This window comes from Bicyclus anynana, chromosome 20 (genome assembly GCF_947172395.1).
Source record: "Bicyclus anynana chromosome 20, ilBicAnyn1.1, whole genome shotgun sequence".
Taxonomy (NCBI): Eukaryota; Metazoa; Arthropoda; class Insecta; order Lepidoptera; family Nymphalidae; genus Bicyclus; species Bicyclus anynana.
The window spans coordinates 8,676,016-8,701,909 of NC_069102.1; the positions used below are offsets into that span (position 1 = coordinate 8,676,016).

General features: G+C 36.0%; 1 protein-coding gene across 3 annotated transcripts in view; it reads right to left on the reverse strand.

Annotated features, from left to right (window-relative positions):
- The window catches only part of LOC112051031 (uncharacterized), a 40,720-nt gene that overhangs the window by 4,964 nt on the left and 9,862 nt on the right, over positions 1–25,894 (reverse strand). The window contains exons 2-19 of one of the 3 annotated variants that reach the window (XM_052887826.1): positions 20,305–20,416; positions 19,441–19,526; positions 18,491–18,749; positions 16,121–16,402; positions 14,486–14,618; positions 13,872–14,014; positions 11,521–11,707; positions 7,638–7,750; positions 5,727–5,804; positions 4,284–4,976; positions 3,856–3,961; positions 3,672–3,775; positions 3,202–3,571; positions 2,968–3,128; positions 2,713–2,891; positions 2,494–2,633; positions 1,430–1,666; positions 948–1,098 (exon numbers count right to left, since the gene is read on the reverse strand). In XM_052887826.1, the coding sequence (XP_052743786.1) occupies positions 948–1,098; positions 1,430–1,666; positions 2,494–2,633; positions 2,713–2,891; positions 2,968–3,128; positions 3,202–3,571; positions 3,672–3,775; positions 3,856–3,961; positions 4,284–4,976; positions 5,727–5,804; positions 7,638–7,750; positions 11,521–11,707; positions 13,872–14,014; positions 14,486–14,618; positions 16,121–16,402; positions 18,491–18,749; positions 19,441–19,526; positions 20,305–20,371 (3,489 nt within the window). In that variant the 5' untranslated portion in view covers positions 20,372–20,416. Of the gene's footprint in view, positions 1–947; positions 1,099–1,429; positions 1,667–2,493; positions 2,634–2,712; positions 2,892–2,967; positions 3,129–3,201; positions 3,572–3,671; positions 3,776–3,855; positions 3,962–4,283; positions 4,977–5,726; positions 5,805–7,637; positions 7,751–11,520; positions 11,726–13,871; positions 14,015–14,485; positions 14,619–16,120; positions 16,403–18,490; positions 18,750–19,440; positions 19,527–20,304; positions 20,417–25,894 lie in introns of all 3 variants that reach the window. The other 2 variants (XM_052887825.1, XM_052887827.1) reach the window with 2 other exon arrangements.

Here is a 25,894-nt window from a genome sequence, read left to right on the forward strand (position 1 = left end):
GTGGAAACCAATTTCAACCCCTATTTCCCACTTTAGGAGTTGAATTTTAAAAGTTCTTGAATCACATTATATTTCGTATTTATAAACAAATTTTTAAAACTTTAATTCTATAAAGGACTTTCCATTCTCCTTAATGTTATTTTAGGGTCAATAAGTACCTACCCTATGTTTTGCTCCAAGGTCCCTTTTACTATTATACCAAAATTTATCTTGACTGGTTCAGCCGTTTCGCCGTGAAAAGGTTACAGATAGATAGACAGACAGACATACTTTCGCATTGATAAAATTAGTATCTATAGATTATTCAGTCATTAAAATGATTAACTGACGCCACTGAAGGACTGCTTTAATTACAAATTACAACAGCTGATTAAACCTAATTTCAACCATAAAACCTGGGCATGTGTCATATCGATTCTCTTTCTATAAACGCTTCGAAAATTAAAAAATGTATGGGAATGACATTCACTATCGACATGTGATCAAATTGTCGATAGGATTTGTTAGTGCCATAAATTTATTTTATAAGCGTTAGCGATTGTAGAAAGAGAATCGACGTGCAACACGGCTACATGCCCTCTCTTCTCGAATATACACTAATGACCTACATATTAACATGCAAACATGCAGTCTCTACAACTATTGTAGGTACATATTAAGTTTATTGTACCTAATTTACGTCTCAGCAATGTTAATTATAAAATAATTAGTTTAAAGTAGGTTGATTGAAAAGTTGATTGAGGTAATGTTTAGGTTGGCTTCATCTATAGGTACTATGTAAAAACCAGTCAAAAAAGATCGTGGTCCTCCGATTTAAATTTTTTGCATATTTGGCAGGTCGTAAAGTATTTTCACCCTCTTAACTCTACTGCCTATTTTTAATCGCTTTTTAGCATTATTTGGCAGAACAACTTTCAGATAAGCTAGTTTATTTTTATAATACTTACAGGTTGGCATCCATCTCTGCAAGTTCTGACGGTAGCTTCAAATACTAAGAAATTAGATTCGGGAATCTTGAATGCGTTGAACCTAGCTTCTAGCGAGTCACTGTTGCGTCCTTTGTCTAATTCTGGGAAAACATCCGGGTCGACTGGGCATCTGAAAATAGAAACTCATTTTGCATCACTACATAAAACAAAGGAATTAACAGATTTCCTAGCATCGCCACCATACACTCAACTTTCTATAAATAAATGTTTTCAATTAAAAAACATTTAAGAACCACAGCTCTTAATGAGATCTAAAAATATTTTAGAATTTTTTAAGGATACTTTTATCAACTTTGATAAGCACATACAAAATGGCAATCTAAAGCGGACCAAGTCCTCGTACTAGTGGATATAAAAATTGTGTTAAACGTTAATAACCATTTAAAATATTTCTTTTTACAATATTACTTTGGCTCAAATGAATAGCAGATAGTTCTTACCCGACTCTATCTATGAGTTGCACTGATCTCCCAGAATAAGGATCTCTGGCGATCACATTCGTTGCAAATATGTCCGTGGCATAATTATATCCATCCTGTGCTTCAAGTCTAAATGTCAAAGGATCTCCCACAGCGATTGTCGTAGTCGGTCTGCCTTGATACAGGATTAGCAATCTGACCTTCGAGTTCAACGAACTCTCCTCGGGCAAATACTCTATCGGTATCGGACTTCCAGACCTGTCGACCAAATCGTAACCAAATCTACTGTTAGACTTTAGATGGGCTTCATTATAAAACCAGATGACTTTGAATGAAACTTAAAGATGACTTTGAAATTATAATTCGAAAAATTGTGTCTGCTCATTAAAATCAACGAGATTCCATAGTAATCTTTAAAATAGAGTCATGAAAACTAAAGAAAGATTTCATTCAAAGTCCAAAGTTAGTAGCTGTTAGTTAATAACAGCACTCAAAAACATATACCCATGCTTTGCGCAAATAACATAAATCCTCCTCTAACTACCTGGCACAGACAGCAAGGAATTCAAACACAAACACGCAAAAGTAAACACTCATTCAAACATAGACATTAAATAAGCTTTATATTCTCTGAAACCCTAAACCCGAAACAAAATATATTCTAAAATTCCAAGAATCACACTACCTTCCCTGAACTCTGAAATAATATTCACAATATTGGCACGCCTCACAGTAACTCACGCAAACTGTTAACTGTTAATATACCTAGCTATTTATATTTAAAAAAACATATTTTGTGTCTATTTGAAAATAAGTTACGTCTAATGAAAGTGTTTAAACCGTAATATTGAAATGGATAAACAGCCAAACTCATGTCATTATTGTCCGGTGCTCCGAATGGGTTTCAATTTCAATTCCATTCGGAGCTTTTAGTCATTTCGTGGTAATCGTTAAGCAGTTTTTTGTTTTGAATATGATGGAAAATACTGTCGATAGTTTACATTCTAATTTATAGACAAATAATTGAGCCATTCTTAGAAGTAAACTTATCTTCAAATAGACCCACAATTACACAATTTTCTCACCCAGCTCCAATGTAATTTGAAGTGACAACAGCCTCAGCGGGTCCTCTAAATAAGCAGGTCAGATTGAACCGTTTATCTCTCGATGTCTGAACATTGTCACTAAATTGCACGACGACAATGTTCGTCATCGTATCACCGTACTAAAAACATCATTAATATCCATCATTTATCCATTTCGTGAATTTGAATAAGTGTAACAAGGTAATTTGACGTATTTACCCGTTGGGTACCACACTCAGGGTAGCCATGAGCTCCAGTGATGCGCAAAACATTGTTAACGCCTCCATTGCCACGGAAGAAACATCGGTCATAGAAGCCATAAGTGTACATGCGTCCATAGAAGCCTTCGGGTAGTCGTAGAGTGAACTCCATTCCATCCTCGTTACATACTTGTGATACTAGATAGTTATAATAACAACAATAAATAAATATACATAAAGTAATACTCTAATTACCAATATAAATTTTGTTTACCGTCTAAACAATCGTCAGCGTTCCGACCAAGTGCCCTTTCGTAAAAATCGTATTCATTTGCTGTATTATCAAAATGCGCTGGGTTGGCTGCATCTAATTCTCGTGTATCACGGTCGCTCAGTTCACAATTGTCACGTGGCTCAGCACCGTAACCTACATCCCTACAAATATTTCCATTGCATTAGCATCACTATCACAATTGACATAAATTTTAAACCATAAACAAAGCAATACCTGTAGTTGAACGACCGACAAATGAAATCGCGAGCTTCAATACACTCTCGTTGGCAATGTGCCAGAGATTGAGCAGTTGTAAATCGGCGTACGAATCGCCGTTGCATGCGTTGCCTGCCTACTTGTCTAAAGCTATCGTCTTCACATCTCGAGCCTTGCCATGGTCGTTGACCAATGGGAGGTCTACCACCAATTGGCCCTCCAATAGGTCCACCAATCGGTCCGCCTATCGGTCCACCAATTGGACCTCCAATCGGTCCTCCAATATGACCACTGATAACACCTCCACCACCACCAACTGGAGGATTTACTGGAATTCCAACGGGACCTATGGGTCCATCTGGTTCATAACCACCGTAACCGCCTCCTCCTAAAATAAAGCATTTTTAATTTGGAATGAATTTAAAATTTTCATTGAATCTTAAAAAGCAAAATCTCGTATTGTCAAAAGATTCAAAAAAATTACTCACCTAAAGGTCTATCTAATCCCACTGGTGGATAGCTTCCACGATAACCACCTGGTCTTTCTACAGGTCTTCTTGATCCAAATGGAGGTCTCGGGTCCACAGGATATCTATAAATCAAAGGTACGACTATATTTAAGAAAGAATTCTTATAATTACAAGCATAAAAGCAAATGACTTATTAACATACCTATCAGTGCCAGGACGAACTCCTCGATCTGGTGGATATCGATCTCCGGCTGGGAATCTGTCCCCAACTGGGTAGTCTTGACCATAGTAGCCACCTCGACCATAACCTAATATATAATTTACCAATAGAGACAAATTAGACATGCGATAAGTAGGTATATGCAATGAAAAAATTTCGCATTGCATATATTGCAAAGTAATGTTATGTTTGATTTATAATTTATTTGATAATAAATATATTAATTTGTAAATATAAATATAATTAGTTCAAGTGTTTGAAGTTAGTGTCTTCTATAATGTTCATTACAGAAGACTCTATCTTTAATCGCTTAAAATTGGGCTCTGTAATTTTCGATATCACGTCCAAATACTCGCAAAAAAATCATAAATAAAATATATTACAAGTGCTGATTAAAATATAGTGCTTACCAGGATATGATGATCCGGTCGGCGGATATTTATCATACATATCGGGATAACGATCACCACCCAAAGGTCCAGGATCTCTATTCACACCCACAGGATACTGACTGAATGGGTACCTGCCCCAATCATTAGAGCCAGAGTATCGGTCCTGATCGTATCTGTCAGGATATCTGCTAGACCATGGTCTCATTGGCCTCCTGTCTGGTACCGGATACCTGTCAGCTGGGTACCGGTCTGCCGGATATCTGTCAGGGTAAACGTCAATAGGATATCGACTGACAGGGTACCGATCTGAAGTTGGATATCTGCCACCAATGTCGTTTGGTGGGTCGTAAGGAAACCGTCCTCCGTCAATTGGGTATCGGTCTCCTGCTGGATATCTGCCACCTGGGTATGCTGGGAGTCTGTTATCTACACCTGGAGGATACCGATCGATCGGTGGAGGGAAACGATCGATTGGATAACGATCTGATCCTACGCCAGGAGGGTATCTATCGTCCGGATATCTGTCAGCTGGATACCGGTCCCGATCACCGGGATATCTATCAGGGTAAGGTTCTGGGCCGACCGGATACCGGTCATCTGGGTACCGGTCAGGCCGTGATGGGTAACGATCGTCTTCATAGTACCGGTCGTCATCGGGGTAACGATCCACGTCAGCTGGGTATCTGTCCCGATCTCCCCCTTTACTACCACCTTGAAAATTAAACAGGTTGTATTAATCATCATGACATCATTAATCTCAATGCAGTTTAAGTTAGTTACTGATCTACTAAATACAGATTATTAAACAACTTTACTAACATTTAACTACCTTATCTGTTAGTGGCTAGCAATAGTGATACCCTTAACCTTTAATAAAAAAAATAACATTTCTACTATAACTAATTACACTACAATGGATTGAAAGATCATTTTAGAACATTATAATTATATATTACAAGATAAAGTCTAATGTAAGGAAAAGGATTATAAAGAAGAAGTCTTGTTTTTTACAGCTTTCAATAATATTGAACAGAATGCATAGAAAATACTTTAATTAGTAATAATGATAAATCAAATGTTGATAGAATAGTATATTAATATTATAGAGTTACTGAAAGCAGCGATTAAGCAAGACTTTTCAATATTTATTAATTCTAATTATATATAGCTATAAAACAATATTCATGATAATACTTACTACAAATAATGAAACAAATAATCACGCCTACCTACAATTTGGACATGCATATTTTTCATTATTCTACATCAGAGCTCCTAAGAAATTATCTAATACACTACAGAAGATCATGCAATACTTAATTATTTTTCTACGAAATACAATAATAGAATACATAATCACTACGAAATACAATATTATTATACATAATCACGCAGATCATTCACAAAACTCAAATTTATATTGAACCAAATTTACAATGGTACAAATGCATCCAATCGAACCTGATGAATTAGACCCCCAAGACGATTTGGATCCTCCTGTCGATCCCCCTGCCTCGGTTTCTCCACTTACTAGCTGATCTGATAGAATAATTTACGTTGTAGAAACAAATAACAACTTTAACTTCACAAAGTTCAGATGAGGATTTGGATAAATTCAGAAAAGATGAATAAAAAGAGACATATAATTTAAATGCATAAAAATAAAGCGAGGGTCAATGGAAATGTTGAAAGGGGAAGGCGAACGTTTCAGGGCCAAATTCATGTCAATAAAGGTCAAGAATACTCTAAAACGACGGACTTGTATGAAAGGCTTGAAAAAAAATAGAAGAAGCAAGGGAGATACACAAGAAAAAGAGGAATTGGGTGTGATGTGATATTTTGAATGTAAATTAATCCAGATGTACAATTTTAACTTTAGCTACACATTAGATTCTCAGGGAGCTTGTTACAAGCAAAGCTGCAATGTCTGGGAGGCCCTACAAAAGGCCAATTTTGTAGTTCAGTCCCTAAAAGGCGAATTTTACATTTTATTCTGCTCAATTCAAAGTAATCTACATATTTTCTTGCTCAGCCTCCTGTTTGTCAACGTTAGTTTTCTTCAAGGGCTCATAATGGAACAAATTGATGTTCTATTTTCTGCTCCAAAGGTCAATGTCATGACTTTACTTCTGCCAATTGGCTTTATAAATGGCAATAACCAGACTACTACGTATCATTCGTATGTATTGCGTTACAGTTAACTATCCCTTTATTGATACCATCCGTCTTGTACCTACACTAGATATCCTTTAGATATTTATAAATTACAAAGGCCTGGATATCTAATATTGTTTCTAATATAAATACATTTAATTTGACAAAGATATATCTACACGTTCTAATACGTAAGCGAAAAATTGCAGTTCTTAACCATTTGCTTATCTGTTTCGTTGGTCCAATGGTTATGCTAAGTGGCTTAAGTTGCATCGAACCACTAGGGGTTGGAGTCTTAATAGTTCATATAACGCACATTAAGTCATATATTTTTTATTTATTTTTCCCAAGAAATTCTATGGGGCATGAGTATGAGCCCGGAGTATGAAAGCTTTTAAGCCCCCGCATTTACGCATCTGAGAGCAATTCCCGATAGAATATAACATCTGATGTAGTTCATTTCACATAGTTCGAAGAGCCGATGGACGTTGGGGGTACCAAAGTGCAGGAATGGCAACCCCATACCGGAAAGCGCAGTGTTGGTTGACCCTCCCGCAATGGGAACTTAGGAAATGAAGCGGGTTGCAGGGAGCCGCTGGATGCTAACGGCTCGAGACCGTATGGAAGTCCATGCAAGAGGTCTATGTCTAGCAGTGGACGTTCATCGGCTGATAATGATGATGATGATAAACATATGATGTCTAAAGAATACAGTCAAAGCCGTCAACTTGCTTTGGAGCACCGTGGTAACTCTAAGGCTCAAGGCTTTCATTAAAATACGTTATTGATGAAGATCAACGTTTTGCGTAATTTTTTTCTAATTTTGAAAATGCCAAAAAGAAGGAGAAGTAGATCAAATGATGAATCATTTGATTTTCCTCAAGTATATTACTCATAGTTTTTAGGATAGATGCTTTATTAGTTACAAGCAGACGCCGCGCGGTTTCACCCACGTGGTTCCCGTTCCCGTAGGAATACCGGGATAAAATATAGCCTATAGCCGTCCTCGATAAATGGGCTATCTAACCCTGAAAGAATTTTTCAAATCGGACCAGTAGTTCCTGAGATTAGCGCGTTCAATCAAACAAACAAACAAAGTCTTCAGCTTTATAATATTAGTATAGATTTGATTTTCCTCAAGTAGATTACTCATTGTTCTTACTTCTTATAGGATAGATGCTTCATTAGTTTTTGAAATTATCTAAGTTAGTTACTTACGCATAAGATTTTCGTAGTAATCGAAGTCTGGATCATACAGTAGTCGCATGCCGTCCTTCTGGTTGTATCTGCTGAGTCTGCAAGTCCTTGCACGGTCGCTGTACACCGCGGACCTATTGGAAAGTTATCTAATCATAATATTTTTATACTAACGGACCAAGCACAGTGTCAGTATTTAAAGCTATTGCATAGCTTTTGTCGCGGGGACCGAATCAAGAAATTCCGTAACGAAAATAAAAATCTAACACCCAAGCCGTGCGTCAAGTTAATACATTTCGTTGTTGACATATCGACTCAACTGAACAAGAGGTGTAAAACCAAGGGGCAAAACCAAACCAGAGTTCGATTCCTGCTCAATTTGCAATTTCCAATTATCAAAATTTTTATTTACTTATTCTTTTTTATATAAAAAGAAATACTGCATAAATATATTATAAATTAATTATAATTGCTTAAGTTGATAAAAAATGCTTTACCGTACCAATCCCCGAGTGCCACACGTATTTTTTTTTTTGTAATTTTTAATTTCGTATTACGATAGCCTTAACCGACTCTTAGAATGTCATCTGGAAGTATTTTGAGCTACTGTTTTATACACATCAAATACAACAAACCATCTTACATTTACGGGATATCTTATCTTATACCTCTGTATGTACAAAATCTATATGTCCACTAAATGCTAAACCTAAGCTAAGTCTGTTGTGTGGGTACATATTGACCATTTCAGCTTCTTGATCAGAACCATAAATTTTTCCGAGATTTTAAGTAGCCTTTCCTCTAAATTTCCTCTAAATCGGCTCAGCGGTTGAGCCGTGAAAAGATAACAGACAGACAGACTTACTTTCGCATTTATAATATTGGTATGATTATAAAAAAATCCATTTCCAAGTACCTACTTAAATAGTAGGTACTTGGAAATGGATTTTTTTTGCAAAGCCGTTTGTGATCTGCATTGATAGCAAGAGAGCAAGATGTTAACTAATAATCTGGTCAATGAAATTGGTGTTATAAAAAAGGAACAATAAAAGTATTAATCCAGTTTCTTGTGAAACAGTAAAATTGTCTTTGTCACTGGAGTACAATAAACATTGATATCTACATGCATATTGGTCACGGTACAATATCGTTCGACGAACTAAACGAACAAGAGATTATTTAAAGACTTTTACACACAGTAGACTGGTATTGTTATACATAATGTCGCTGATGATCTAAAAACTTGTGATCTACCCAGAACGTTGTCTTTTACAAAAGCTGAAAATGTATCATACACGAGACATCGTGCAAATTGGCATCCTTTTGTTATTGATGTCCAGTCGACTCGCTCAAAACGTTTCGCATCCACGTTTCTAATAAGAACAGCGAAGATGTGGAATGCCCTTCCGGCGTCTGTGTTTCCTAACACTTACGATTTGTGCACATTAAAGACAAGAGTGAATAGGCATTCATTGCTTTCCACCAGGCATGTTTGTAGTCAAGCGCAAGTCTATTATGAATAATAAAAAAATACATTTTTGCCTACCATAGGTAGGTAATACCATAGATACGGCATAAAAGTATGGAGCATGAATCATAACACAGCTTTTAAATGTAGCAAAGTTGCAGGATTCAAAGATCTAGATCCTCAATCATCCGTCAGTATGGAAACCCCTTCGAAAAGCATCTTTAAAAATCAAACTTTAAACGTGAAAAGATAAAGAAAAGAAGATGAGAGAAGACAAAGAAGTAAAGATATAAAGAAACGCTTAATACTTGGACGACAAAAGATACTTATATTAATTAAGGCTTTCCAAATCAATCATAATCCATTACGAAGGTTGTTTACCTATGGTAGGAAAACGGTCTTACATACATTTAGCGTTAAAAACTGCGAAGATCTGGCTATCACAAATAGCTCTTAGACTTAATTAGTCGCTGAAAATCACGCGAGCATATCGTGTATCCGGTGCACTTAGTTAGCTCGACCTTGCTTTGAACATCCTTATAATATAAGAGAGTGAATAAAAAACAATAGGTACCTACTGTTTCTGGATTCGTCAATGAATAATTTGCATTTATTATTTTGAAAAGAGAACACCAACCGGTTCAGAAACGTCGATTCACAATATATACACAGTAGGTACTAGTTAGGTAGTTAAGAAAAATAAAGAAACACGTAAACAAAGATAACAAAACAAAGTAAAATTTTGAAAGCTTTGCAGCGAAATTAGTGGATGAAAGCCGGACAAAGACACAGACTTTCGTTAGCTTGTTAAACATAAACATAATCTATAAACTAATATCGTAATACTAATAATACTGTGGACTACTTTTTACCAATGGAAATCGACATTATCACCGAGTAATAGGTAGACTCTAGAGCAGAGTTTCCCAAACTTTTGTGTGTCGTAGACTGCTTGCCATTTTTTTCTGTGTTGGGTAGTTGATATTGATTTACTGTATCCTACAACTTACACAATTTTATAAACATATACCTATAATATTTTTTTTACTTCATAGTTACTTTAATAAAATAATGTATAAGTTTTGATATTATAAGATAATATAATGTAAAAAATAGGTACTATCAGTGTATGTGTCATGATCCACTATCGTGGAAATCATTTTCATTTAATGTACCCCCAAATTTTTTTGCGCTGACATAGACCCCTTGTAGTTTGTCATAGACCCCTAGGGGTCGATATAGACCACTTTGGGAATCACTGCTCTAGAGTCTAGTCTTATATTTTTAACCGACTTCAAAAATTACTCCATTCGTCGAAAACTTTATTTTTCATTTCTGTATTTCTACCGAAACTAAAACTACGCAGGTGAAACCGGTGAGCGTCCGCTAGTATTAATATACCTATTACAAAGTGATACTGTTATAGAATCCTACAATTATTTAATAATAATAATTAGTAATTACCCCACATGAATTCCCTTATCTTATTTATTTATGGTAACTGTTATCTCACGCGCTTCGTCCAAAAAAATTATCATAAGGTATTATTAAGTACTTATCATTGTAATTGTGCTTACATAATAATTATTGTATAATAAACTAACGACATCAAGCGAGTCGCAGGGATTCGCTGGATGCAGGCGGCTTAGGACTGTGATGTTTGGAGGTTTACAAAAGACCTATGTCCTGCAGTTAATCCATTGAATGATATGATGATGATGAATAATCAATTATCCATAAAATAGAAACAGGCGATACATTGATTAAGTTCATTATATAAGTGAGTGTTAATTTTCTAAAAAAATAAACTGCGACGGGGCGTACCTATGATCTCTTGGTGTGGAGCTCAACCTATTAACCTAAAGCTAGGAGCTTCATAGAAGTCATTTTGATAACTAGTAGATACAGAAACGTAACTGCCTCGTTTGTCTATAAGGTCTTGGGTTCGAATTCTCGATCGGACTGTGTAAAAGACGCTGAGTTTTCTTTCTTCTGAGAAATTTTAAAATTAGACGTGTTACTCCTCAATACCTCGGAAAGTACGTTAAGCCACTGATCACGATAATTATCAATAACATTTGATGGCCGTTAATTTAATATTATCACCCGCCAACCTGTTTAGAGAAGCATGGTGGGTATGAACTCCATACCCGTCTCCTGAATGAAATTAAATATTGTGTGTCACAAAACGGTGAAGGAAAAACACCGTGAGGAAACCTGCATACCTGAGAATTTTCTTAATTCTTTAGGTGTTTCAAGTCTGCCAATCCGCATTTGGTAAACGGTGGACTAAGGCCTAACCCCTCTCATTCTAAGAGGAGACTCGTGCTCAACAGTGAGCCAGACATTGGTTGATAATGATGATATCCCCTCTCCTATAAGGAGGGTTACCTGGTATGCTGATGATAGCGATGAGATATAGAAAGTTGTTAATACCTGCATTGGAAACTTGTTTGCCTCAGACATTCGTCCAAACACTCGCTAAGGGAGCGTCCGGTGATTTCTGAATGGAACTCCCCCGTGATCCGGCTGTTCCGGTACCTCTGGAAGGCGGTGTCCGGCCGCCGTCCGGGCGAGAACAGGTGTGACGTCACGCTGTTGTCCGGGTACTCGGTCCCGCGAGCTGTCACCCGATGGGAGACTAATCATTAGAGAGAAAACCTTATTGTGGTTTTATATAAAATAATAAAAAGAGCCGATGGACGTTGGGCTCCCAAAGTGCTGGAATATCATCCCCCTGCCATGTGGACTGATTACATGAAACGATTCGCAGGGATTCGCTGGATGCAGGCGGCTCAGGATCGTGATGTTTGGAAGTCCCTACAAAAGGCCTATGTCCTGCAGTGGACGTCCATCGGCTGATATGATGATGATGATAATGATGAATATGATGAATAGTATTCAGCTGCATAACAATAAAATGTTTCTTTTAATTGTCATTTTAGTCAATGGTATGGTCATGGTTTTAAGAAGCATTCACTTGGCAGTCGAATTACAGAATGTAATCATTGACTTATTGTAAGAGTAAACCTTGGAGTAACATTATAGGGTGTAAAGAGTACTTATCTCATACAAGATAAGAATTTAAAGATACTGTTTGGATGGAGAACCAACCATCCATCCACGGTGCATATTGTAAGGAGTTTCCTCACTCTGGACACCGCAGTTTATTCGGGCCGGAGAAGAGATTTTATTTTTTATTAAGTAATTTAGAATTTATTGTTATTTATGTACTTACCTAATTATATTATTTTATAAGCATTGTTAAAAAGAACTACCTACATGCGAGATAGAGTTTAATGTTCTTTACCATTAAGCTTAATGATAAAAATCTTCAAGACATTATTTAACTGCTTGTACAATTAAGTACACAACCTAATTAGGTTATCATATTATGCAAAATACTCAAATGTACGTAACGTAGCATTATATGAAATTTCGCAGTTTATGTATACGAAGCTATGTTTATTATTATGTTAATTCGTGCTAAACCTTGAGCATGCACATTTCCTGTTTTCAATCAATAAGTATATAGACAATGTCATTTGTTTGAATAAACACTTGGATCTCTAGCCATGTGTTTATGCAAACACATTTAGTCTCAGTCTACAAAAGCTAACGATGATAACTAGGAAATTGTAAGGGAATGACATTCGTTATCGATAGGTGTCACGTGATTAATCGGAAATGTTATTACAATACTAGTCCATTCAAAAATTACATAATTGCAGAATATGGCAGAAATTTTCCGTTTCATCTTGGAGAGCTTGCCCAGGGGAGATCAAATCCAAGTTTTCGGGACCCTAACTCTCAAGCATCAGCCGCTATATTGAAGAAGTGCAGAGAAAATTGATTTCGCTTTATCCTGTAGGGACCAAAATATGCAACTAAGGACATTTTTTGTTCGACACTTGAATTTCTGCCATCTATCATTTTCCGAGGCTCGACCAAAAATAATTCAGATTTTCAAAGGACTATCCATTTTTTAGTTTTCGAAGCGTTAGCATTTGTAGAAATAGCGATAACGATAATAACTAACAAATTGTAAGGGAATGACATTCGTTATCGATAGGTGTCGTGATTAACCTATCAATCGGAAATGTTATTACCATACTAGTCGTATTAATTGATTATGAAACACGGCTAAAACTCACGTGATATTACGTCGGAGTATGCCCGACTAGTTTCGAACCCATACGGGGCCCTTAGTCATGAGCTGGTTCTTGCATCGCGGCACGATCCAAACTCGTGCCAGTTTGGATCGTGCCGCGATGCAAGAACCAGCTCATGACTAAGGGCCCCGTATGGGTTCGAAACTAGTCGGGCATACTCCGACGTAATATCACGTGAGTTTTAGCCGTGTTTCATAATCAATTAATATGAATAACACTCACGATAGTTTAAATTCTAAAATAACCATACTAGTCCATTCAAAAATTACATTAATGGCAGAAATTTTCCATTTCATCTTGGGGAGGTTGCCCAAGGGAGATCAAATCCAAGTTTCGGGACCTTATCTCCCAATCATTAGCCGCCATGTTAAAGAATTGCTGAGAAAATTGTTTTTTCGCTGTAGCCTGTAGGGACCAAAATATACAAATAAGCCATTTGTTGTACGTAATTTAAATTTCTGCCATCTATTATTTTCCGAGGCTCGACCATAAATAATTCAGAATTTCATGTACTCTCCATTTTTTAGTTTTCGAAAGATTAGCGTTTGTAGAAATAGAATCGAGATGTAACATGGCTAGACGCCTTGTTATAGTTTGTTATAAAGATATACTTACGATTGTCCAAACAAACAAGATCGTAGAAATGGTGGGTAGGCGATGCGCTGACTGTCACGTCGTCTTTCTGTGACACCGAATCTTCTTCGGAGAGTACGCATTGCTTCGTCATAGCATCGTGTTCAATGGAGCGACAGAAGTATCTACGGATACATTAACTAATGTTATCAATCGTTTTTTAATTGATTTGAAAATCATGATTTTACAAGACGGAGGTCCTGGGGTTGATCCCCGTTGGCCCGATTGAGGTTTTCTTAATTGGTCCAGGTCTGGCTGGTGGGAGGCTACGGCCGTGGTTAGTTACCACCCTACCCTTTGACCCTGACGTCTTTATAAAATTAATCACCCATTGTATTCCAACATGTTAATCTCAATATATTCTATACTAATATTATAAAGCTGAAGAGTTTGTTTGTTTGTTTGATTGAACGCGCAAATCTCAGGAACTACTGGTCCGATTTGAAAAATTCTTTCAGTGTTATATAGCCCATTTATCAAGAAAGGCTATATATTATCCCTGCATTCCTACTGGAACGGGAAACTACGACCAAAACCACGCAGGTGAAACCGCGCGTCGTCAGCTAGTATTTATTTATTATTAAAATGGGACTTACTTCTCAGCGCGAACGCACATAGATTGGCATTCGTCCAGCGTCATATTGGAAAAGACATCCGCTTCGAAAGGACCTCCGAGTCTTTTGTTTTCCTCTTTTATAAATACAGCTAGACCGTCACAGCGGCGTTCAGCTGGAATAGAAAATAAATTTGAATAAACAAGTGAAAAAAAAATTGTGTATTTTGAAGTAATTCGGGTATCACAAAGATTTATTAAGTAAAACACAGGTACATTGCGTAAACAGTAAAGACGTAATCTACTTAGTCACTTCCTTAACTGAGGGCTTAGTGGCAGTTTGATACTGTTACTGTCACGTAACGTAAACGCGAATTTCTAAGGAATTAAAACAGCGCCATCTAGTGGCACTACTGCACAACTGTCTCAATTCCATATAAATTTGCGTAAACGTCAACGAGATAGTAACGGTATGAAAATATAAAAAACTCCCACTAGGCACACTGAGACACCTCATAAACGATAAAATCCGCCAAACGGTGTAGGATCTCGCAGTGGCGGATTTACAAAATGGCCGCCAGTAGGCTATTGAATTTTTGCAGCCACTACTGAACTCTGAAACTTGATACTCCTAGTTCACATAGTGTCAATTAAATTGCAAGTTTAAATAGTTTAGTATAGGACTGTACAGGACTAATTAAAATTATTGATACATTTTCTTTAGAAGAAAAAGTTATTTGGGTCAAATTTGCCGCCTCCTAAAATCTGCCGCCCTAGGCTCCAGCATAATTAGCCTATTGGCAAATCCACCATTGGGATCTCGGCTACAGAATGAGTCATAAATACATATATCTACGTTAAAAACATAACCTTCCTTTAAGTGAAACAATAAAAATTTTACTAAACAATAAAATATACAATGAATAACAAATGTATAAATATCAGATCGTTAATGGTTTTTTCATTTACATATTACTTAAATATATTAAAACATCTTATAATATATACCTACAGAAATAAATAACTTAAAATGTAGAATATTTTAAAGTAATATTAAAACTACGTACCTAAATATCTATAACTACATATTATAAAAATTAAAAAAGAAAATATACTAAATTTAAACTATATCTAAAGGCTCAGGCGTCGTAGAATTCGTCCGAATCGACGATCATAGGTAAAGTGCCCAGAAGGCTGGCAGTATTGCCACGTTGTATGGCAATACTAATTCTTTGGCCTAAATATAGGCCAGCCTTCTGGTCACGGGAGGTGTCGATTAAAAAAAAATTATTAAAATATAACAAATTCATTATGTCGAGTAGGTATAACGTTTCCGCACCGTGTTGACAAAAAATCACGGAAAGTAACGTAAGTAAATGCCTGTTTATTTTTTTTTTATTTAGAAAGCAATTGGAAACTTAAGCTAACTTATCCTATTAACTATACAAATGTGGAATGGTGGCAAGAATACTGACTGCAAATTAATTTTCAGAAAGTGTGTTCAAAGTGTGTTTCTTCGCAAGTTTTGTTATAAAACGTCGTGTGACATACATGCGCTTTGATAATTACAGCCTCTGCTTCCTTACTATAGCTGTCGCCTTTGGCTCGGCTGTAATTTTCAACTTACCGCACTTATATTATATATAGTACTATTATTATAGGATAAGCATATTCTTACCATTCAGACAAGTGTTCTCCAAATAGTCAGCATTGTGGTCGTCTTCCAAAAGCTCCGGGTGAGTCCTCCTAGTGAATCGGCTCAGCGAACATGTTCGTAAAGCCGAGTCGTACGTCGCCGATCGGCATACGAAACTGAACTCTCCAAGACATTTGTCCTCGCACTCTGTTCTATTGGTGACCATGATTTCTTTGAGATCGGAAGGTGGAAGCTTCAGGCGCTTTCGGGCGTGGCGTTCGAAAACATAGCGACGAGATGGACACTCTCGCTCGGGACGATTGGCTAAAAGCAAATAGTTTACACAATATTACAAAAGTTAGTGGCATTAAGCCTAGTATTAGTAGGTCTAGACTCTAGGTCTACAATATCTTGTGACGCACACTCTAGAGCAGTGATTGCCAACGTGGTCTATATCGACCCCTAGGGGTCTATGTCAGCGAATAAAAATTTGGGTGTCCAAATGAAGAAGGGTTCCACGATAGTGGATCATAACACATACACTGATAGTACTTATTTTTAACATCATACTATCTTATAATATCAAAACATATACATTATTTTAAAAGTAAAAGTATAATATATGTTTATAAAATTGTCTAAGTTGTAGGATGCAGAAAATCTATATCAAATAAGTAGGGGGTCTACCCGACACGGAAAAACATGGCAAGGGGTCTACGACACAAAAAAGTATGGGACACTCTCCTCTAGAGTCTAGAGTGTGCGTCATTGTAGACCAATAGGGGTGAAATAAAAAATATCGTCTTTTTTATTGCGATGAAGCAAAAGAGATTTTTTTTCGATTCTGCCACTATTGAGATACTTCGTGGCGTGAAAAAGGCCTATCTAGGCCTTTTTCACGCCACGAAGTATCCACGTTGACAAAATTAAGTGATTATATTTTCAATGTCAACGTCAACACTGTTTTCTACAGTGTTGACGTTGACATTTCGTTAGGTGGTTTCTGCAGTGTTGACGTACAAGCAATGATAATTTTATACTACGGATATGTTACATCTCTACAAAATCACCGCAAAAACTGTTCCGAATTTAGCTACACCATCGAGCGCACGTGCACAGTTTTGTCTTTAATTCTATTATATATTTATGTATATATAGTTTTTACACTTCCTGAACACACAACTCGACATTGTAGACAATATTTAGATATTATTTGTTTAAATAACGTTCGTTGTTTAATAAGCAACTAAATGAAATTAAGACCATTATACACATTTATCCGCCTCAGTTTTAATGCACTGGTGCCCTATCTCTTGTATAAAATATCATTGCATACAGTATGAAAGTAGTAGTTTATAATAAGTTAGTAGCCGTCCGTTAAGAACAAATTTTGCGACAGGGCCGAATTACGGAGATCCAAAATGTGGCTCATAATGTATTTTACCGTGATAAATTAGAACTATTGAAATCATAACACTATCACGTGTACAGTACTTTATGATTGTTATTATTTTACCTAGATATCTAGTACGTGGATAAATAAGGACAATCGACGCAAATAGACGAGAATCATTTCGTTCTCTATTCTGAGAGAACAATGGACTTTGTGCGCATGCAGGTAACTTGATATGGATGATTGATATATTTCTGTAATAATCTTGAAAATATTCAGGTAAACGTGTTTCTATTGACCACCAGTATCGTTTTTATCAGATAAATCATGCAAATCAGTACGTACGAGTAGGTATATTGTGAAAAATACTGTCGACCTATAATCATATCATTTACTAGCTGATACCGCGCGGTTTCACCCGCGTGGTTCCCGTTCCCTTAGGAATACGGGGATAATATATAGCCTACAGCCTTCCTCGATAAATGGGCTCTCTAACACTGAAAGAATTTTTCAAATCGGACCAGTAGTTCCTGAGATTAGCGCGTTCAATCAAACAAACAAACTCTTCAGCTTTGTAATATTAGTATAGATGACTTGAATTTATTGCATTTCACATGAAACGTGCTTAACCTCTTTGTATTGCTAGAGAGCGAGAATGTACATATTATATATCTTTTTTATGACGCTTTGTTGCCAAGATGATAATTTTAAAGAATTGATGTGTGTATTATATACGAGTACATCATACAAGCAAGTTATTTTTGTGTAGATTATATCAATATATCTGAGTAACAGAGATTGTTAATGTATTGAGCATTCTCCGAAATATAAGTAGGTAAAGTGTCACTTAAGTTTGTCAACAAATGCAAACTAACAAATGTTAATGTTACTAATAAGGTAAAAATACCTTTACAATAGATGTTTTTTACACAAAGCCTCAATGTCCTTTTCGTTACATTGACTTCTATGTTTTTGAGATGTCCTGAATACAAGCTATGAATACATATGAATGTACTTACACGTGAGGCAAATTTCATTAAAATGCACGCTGTTTGGCACGATCATGAGAGTGCCAATGCCCTCCGGCGCCGCTTGTTCCCTCGTCAGATAGCACGTGGACTCCTCGTACTCCGGTTCAGGGCTGAATGCTGCGATACGCGCTCCCGGCTGGAAGTCTATGGAGTTGCAGGTCCTGACCAGACTGTTGCCAGAACGATCTCGTAGACATAGGTCTTGGCATTTTTCTAGCACTCTAAATGGAGGTGCAGTTTCACGTATCTGATAAAAAGGTTATACATTATGAAATATTTTTTTTTAGTTCGGATTTTTTTAAAGAAATATTTTAGTCAATACGTAGGTATCTATACTTATTACCCTATATATTAATTTACTCTTTGATACTTATAATAAAATTGGTCGAATTCTATACATTTATTCGTAATTTGAGATTTTACTTATACCATTTGTAACAACAAACGTTAGTGTGGCATAGGCTATTATATATACTAGCGCTATTTAGAATCTATACTTATAATACGAATTCTGTATATTTTGTACATTCTGGTCATTGAAGATATTTTGAAAATTTTTGTTAGGGGGCACTATATAATCGATACTGAAGCTAAAAATATTTTTTTCGATTTTTTGTCTGTCTGTCTGTCCTTGTTTGAACGAACGAAACGTAATGGGATTCAAAAATTTTTAAAATTAGCTTGCCTTGGAGGGGCTCTGTATCAAAGTTTGTTATTAGAGGGTCCAATATACGAGCGGCAAATCCCAAAAATTTTTCTCCGGGAAGCACCAGATTAATTGAGCTTGTTGGTTCAATTCTACTAATTTTTGGTTTCACACATAATATGTATACCATACGGCATACACGGTTGTGTCTCTGCTTTAAGCCAGTCAGTAAATTAAACGAATTTATAAAATATTTAGTAGGTATATTTAGCTGATATATAGGTATACATACAACATCATCGTCGAACCCGTGCAGCTGCTGATTTGGTAATCTTTCGTACATAACTCGTCCCATTCCTTGGTTGCATGTTGTTTGCGCTGAAAGCGGACGATGTCATTATTTCTTAAAAATTTACAGAAAGCAGAAATCTTTATGACATAATCAACACATATAGTTTAGTCGATAATTAGGTAGGTATCTAGTATAATATCTAAAAAATATGGACTTCTAAGAGCGGGTTCCCATTGTCGGCTGTCGGGTCCGCTCCCCTAGCAATGGCAGATCTTGACGTGACCTGTCGATAACAAATGTCATTCCCATACATCTTTCTAGTTTTCGAAGCGTTAGCGATCGTAGAAAGAGAATCGACATGCAACTTGGCTAGGGGATGGATTCAAATCGGCCATAACAGAACAATGGTAACCCACTCGTCCACACTAATGTTGTGTTACATTGTCCTTACCTTTACTTACTTTTAAAAAATAACGATTGGTAATCTTAACAACAGTATCGTACTGCTCTTAGTACGGAAGGTAATCCATTCGTTCTTTTCTAAAAGTAATTAAAAAAAGGGACCTGTAGCCAAGTGGCACGTTGATTCTCTTTCTATGATCGCAAACGCTTCGAAAATTCCAAAATGTATAGGAATGGCATTTGCTATCGACAGGTCAAATTGTCAATTGGATTTGGAATCCCATATATTTTTCTAGTTTTCGAAGCGTTAGTTAGCGTTTGTAGAAAGAGAATCAACGTGCCACTTGGGTATAGGCCAAGGATAATGTAACACAACATTAAGAATTAAGTTAACTATTTACTCTTGTCTTGATTATACTCAAACCATATACACTAGGGTCAGGGACAAAAATCTAAACACACCGTTGGCCATTGTCAGCATAGTCAGGGCAGTGAAGGCGTGCATGACGCTCGCCCCCCGGGGCTTCATCTTCTTGATGGCTTCTCCCTGACGTCACCGACCGCACATAAGGTCCTGCACATAGAAAAAGATTATTTACAACATGCTCTTTATACTCGTAGATACAGAAATGCATTACCTACCCTAAAAAGTCATTAAGAAACTATAGGTATTAGAGAAGGAATTATATATTTTGTTCTAATCTGTGTGTTGTGTGCATATCCTAATAAAAAAGTTTGTGCACCCAACTGTTAAAGTCCGGCCGCTCAGAGATTGCATTTCTGACACCTGTCAATGAGTTATTTAAATATCTTTTATTAAACTTAATAACGAGTAATAACATAAAATTTTAATATTTATACCAACTTACAATAAACGTATTAATTTTGGTATAAAATTATTAACACTTAATTAATCAACAAATATAAAAAGGTGACATTGACAGCTGTCAGAAACGCAATCTCTAAGCGGCCGGACTATACAACTTCATGATTTTAACAGCCTCTGCACACTACCATGTGTCATGCCTATGCTGTCTGGCATATGACTTTTTTCTCTAATGGAATGGAAAGCAATAACAATCCAGGAATATTACACATATTGAAGAATTTGTAACTCTATCATAAGTACCCAGTCTCCAACAACCATACCCTTCAAACCGAGGCACAGAAAACATATGCAATAACCGAGGTACAGCAGAGGTAATTATCGCTAAAAATAAGCATTGCACATAAATTTCTCTCTCAGAAAATTAGCAAGTAGAAGGACACCTAAATTAGTTGCTGTTTATAAAATCCGATTATTTATCTCTCATTAATGATCGCTTTCTAAACCGTGTCTTTGAGCTTTGATATTTTTTTTTAGGAGATTAAACAAATTTTACCTTTTTTTATATTTACAGAGGCATTTATTTTCCGATACTACAACGATCTCGCAATAAATTACGGTATTTTTCAAAGCTAACTGGAGAATTCCAAAATAAAATTATATGATTGTACTTAATGAACTATTACCTAAAAAACTTCGAGTCTTTAAATTAAAACCGTTTAAGACCTACTTTAACAGAAGAAATTACTGAAAAATCACCAGAAAAAATTATCTCTACTAATAAATCTTGTGTACTACTAATAAATCTACTAATAATTCTTTGGGTTTGCTCATTGCTCATGGTTTTTAGTTTTTGTCATGTTTGTAGCAGATATCCATAATTAGCTTACTTCTGGGCATGATGTTAAGACTTAGGCTCATTTATTTTTTGCTTCGTTTAGATAAAATATATAGACATTTTTTTGCGTAATTATAAAACATTAAAAATCTCAAGTTTTTTTTTTGTAATAATGTATTAGTTACTTAATATTACAACTACATTAAGTCTTCTTTATTTTAACCTATCAGATACCTACCTATGGTTGGTGCATTTATATACTTAGAAGAAAAACATCGTGATAAAATCTATTAATATCTCTTTGATAAATCCAATGCGTAATATCTAAACAAACTGAACCTTATTTGTTCATAACAAAGATATTATCTATTTATGTATGTAATACCAACATTTGTTTCAAAGGTTGTTGTAATAATAGGGGTTAAAGTATGAAATTGCCGTTTTATTGCAATAGGTTTTTTGAATTGAATAGAATCTTCATGGTTTGAGGTTTTCGAATGAAACTTTTTTCAAATGGTTTCTATGATGTTCTTTTTTTAAAAAATATGAAACATTTGAATATCGGCTTTCAATTGTTTTTGTTATTCAATTTAGACAAGAAAGATGGATACTGCGAAAATTCGAGTAATTTTTGAATACGAGTTCCGACGCGGAACTAACGCGGCAGAAACAGCCCGCAATATCAATGCTGCGTTTGGAGAGGGGTCTACTAATGAACACACCGTGTGATTTTTTTGGTTTAAACGTTTTCGTGATGGAAATTTCGACTTAAAGAACGAGCCACGAGGAAGACCGCCCACACAGGTGAATAACGATGAATTAAGAGAGATAGTGGAATCCGATCCTAGTCAAACTACCCAGGAATTAGCGGCATGGTTTAACGTTACCTTACCCACAATATTGACTCACTTGCGTCAAATCAATAAAATAAAAAAATACGAAAAATGGGTGCCTCATGATTTGACTGATCAGCAGAAAGAAACGCGTGTTGAAACTTGTGTTGCCTTGTTGACCTGGTACAGAAATGAAGGAATATTGGATCGAATTGTAACATGAATTTAAAAAAAATTTCATTGATGAAAAGTGGATTTTTTATGATAACCGGAAAAGAAAAATGCAATGGCTGACCCCAGATCAAATGCCACAACAGTGTCCTAAAGCAAAACTTACCAATAAAAAGGTAACTGTTTGGTGGTCTCAGCATGGTGTTATTCAGTATAGTTTTCTCCGATCTGGTCAAGCAATAACGGCAGATGTCTATTGTGCCGAACTCCGAACCATGTTGACAAAACTAGCAGTTAAACAGCCCCGACTCATGAATCGATCTTCACCATTATTGCTCCACGACAACGCGAGACCTCACACAGCACGAGAAACCATTTTAACCCTTCAGGAACTGCAGTTAGAAACTATTCGTCATCCTCCGTATTCACCAGACCTTGCTCCAACGGACTACCATTTTTTTCGTGATTTGGACAATTATCTACTTGACAAGAAGTTTTCTTCCCAGGAGGCAGTACAAAATTCCTTCCCATTAGATGGCAGCAATGTATAGATAATAATGGCAACTATTTTGATTAAATAAATTTATTAAAAATTAAAAAAAGAACAATTTAGATTTTCAGTACAAATCGGCAATTTCATACTTTAACCCTACTATTAACAGTAGATAACAATTTAAAAATAGCAATTTGTTACATTATAGATTATACCTAATTTTAGCGCAAAAGAAATTCTGCGAAATCATTTAGAACGAATTTTTGTAACACTCAAAAATGCTGAAGATGATTAAAAATGCATAAAATGTCAATATGCCAGTCTTAGCTCGACGTTGACGACCAATTAGGTCGATAATTTTTCCAAGATAAAACTAGAATACTATTCCAAACTACATAGGCAATTTAGTTACGCTGTTACAAGTGTATTTTATTATCATAAATGTCTTTACACAAAATAGATTTATGGAAAAATAATGTGGTCTATGTAAAATCACTAATATCCACCATGTATAGGTATACAATTTATACACGATACAAAATCATCGGTTCGCTGCACCAGATGAATGTGATGAGACAATCGAGAACAAGGTTGAATAAATATCACTACCTAAATATGTACCTGGACAGTAGTATATCTAGGTTCAGAAAACCATCCGTGAGTGCTTATAGCTAATGACCTGTCGATTGATTTGTTTGTTTGATCTCAAAAGTCAGTTGGCCGATAAAGGGCACCTAAGATAAAATCTAGAATGCGCTTCAACATTATCTTGCCTTGTCTTTTTTATATGAAATGGACTTGCGTTTGACCAACATCTTAGTTTGCTTTGTTGACTGCTGGTAGGTTTCGGCCTTGGTTAAGTTACCTGGCGAAGTCCTACCGTCAGGAGACAAGCGATCAGCAGGCTTATTATGAGACTCGGTGTACCATTCAAATAATCAGTCACTACATTGATATTCATCGTATTTTGGTAATTGTGATCATCTAACATAGTTATTTCATAGAAAATACGTAAATAACGGTTCTTCGCTGAAATAATCTTACAACTTGCTACTGCCGCTTCTATATTCCTGCCATTTTACGTAAAATGAAGATACTTATGTCATTTCGTTGAAAATACTATGTTACATTAATGCATAAACGGAGATATGATGTAAAACGATGTAGTGACTCATTATTTGAATGGTACACCGAGATACATAGTAACTATACAGTTATGATACTACGTAGAAACCGTCAGATACGGGTAGTTTATCTAAACTTGTACTTTTTCCAAGCTAGCCCGCTACTTTCATGGATTGTATCGTCACTTAACATGTGAGACTGTCTTGTCATTAAATAAAAAATAATCTCATCTAATCCAAGGTGTAGATTAGGTAGAAGGACTAATTTACGGAGCGCACTTACCTAAAAGATGCCTACTCACTCTTGTCATAAAAAACCAAACTTAGTTTTAAAAGTCTAATTTCATGACTGGCTGACAGGCTTTTGCCTGATCTTTCGAAGGTGCATTTTTGCTTCTAGATCTTCTAAATGTTTCGCTATTCGCATATAATATAAACTTACGCCACGTGACCTTTGGCAACGCAAGCTGGTTCCAATTCTTTCCATTCCATCAATTCCATCGCTAGATGTATAGTATATATCGCTATATTATATCCTTATTTCCCATTGACCTCTTATAATAAATAGGAGACCGATGTTATTTCCTATATTTTATTTTTCTTTAGACAAATGGACATGCCGTGATCCATGTTGTTAACCATCACACTCTTGGTTTAAATTTTATTTGCAAGGATTTGATTCACTCCTGTATCCTATTGTATTCAAAGCCTCAACTTTCTATTCCACTTTTGAAAATAAACATAGCATCAAATAGTCCAAATAGCGAGATTCAATGACAATCAACATTATCAGCATGGATATCGCAATGCAAATAATGACTGTCATTTTATTTGCCCATTTATTGGCACATCGTATGATCAACAATAGATCGGTAGTTATGATGTTTAATGCGGATACAGAATATGCAATTGATAGCAGTAATTAAAGTACAGTTAGGCTTTTGAGGGTAGACAGGTGTACTGACGCTTGGCTTAAACTATTGTAACGGGACCGTTATATTGACGTCAATAAGCTGTTTCATATTTACAAGTATTGATTGAAAGAATAAATTAAGTCTTTAAATAAAAATCGTGAGGAAACCTGCATACCAAAGAATTTTCTTAATTTTCTGCGTGTGTGAAGTCTGCCAATCTATTGGTCTGACCCCTCTCATTCTAAGGGAGACTCGAGCTTAGGGTCAAGCTGAATATGGTTTGATAAAATATAGGAACCTAGAAAAAGTCTGTATCTATAGTTAACATAATTGTAAAAGAAAATAAAGGTATTGAAGAGCTCATTAAATTCCAATTAGATGTTATTTCTAATCACCAAACCCCAACTCTTAACTTATATTGTGACATTAAAATCAAACAAAGTGTTTACTTGGAAAATTAATTATAACTTAATATGAATAGTTTTAAAACAATATAGACAAAAAGCATTAGACAAAATGTCGAATAAATTAAATACCATAAATTTCAAGATGAATCACCCACACCTTTTGAAACTAACAATGTGGGTACATCATAATAAATTAAAAATCAACATGACAAAAGCCATGAAGGCCTGCGGTATAAAATTTTGGCGTTTCCAAAAATTGTGCCGATGGAAAGCGGATGCCCATTTCCTGTGCTTTGTGGGCGAGCGATGTCCTCGTCGGAGGAAATTGTAGCTAATGGCGTAGTCTGTGTTTTGTACAGTTATCTGTGTCGTGAAATCTCTCGTAACCTTCGAAAGGTAAGCAGTGGTGTAGCTACCCAGGGGCAAGGCGGCGCAGTGCCCCGGGG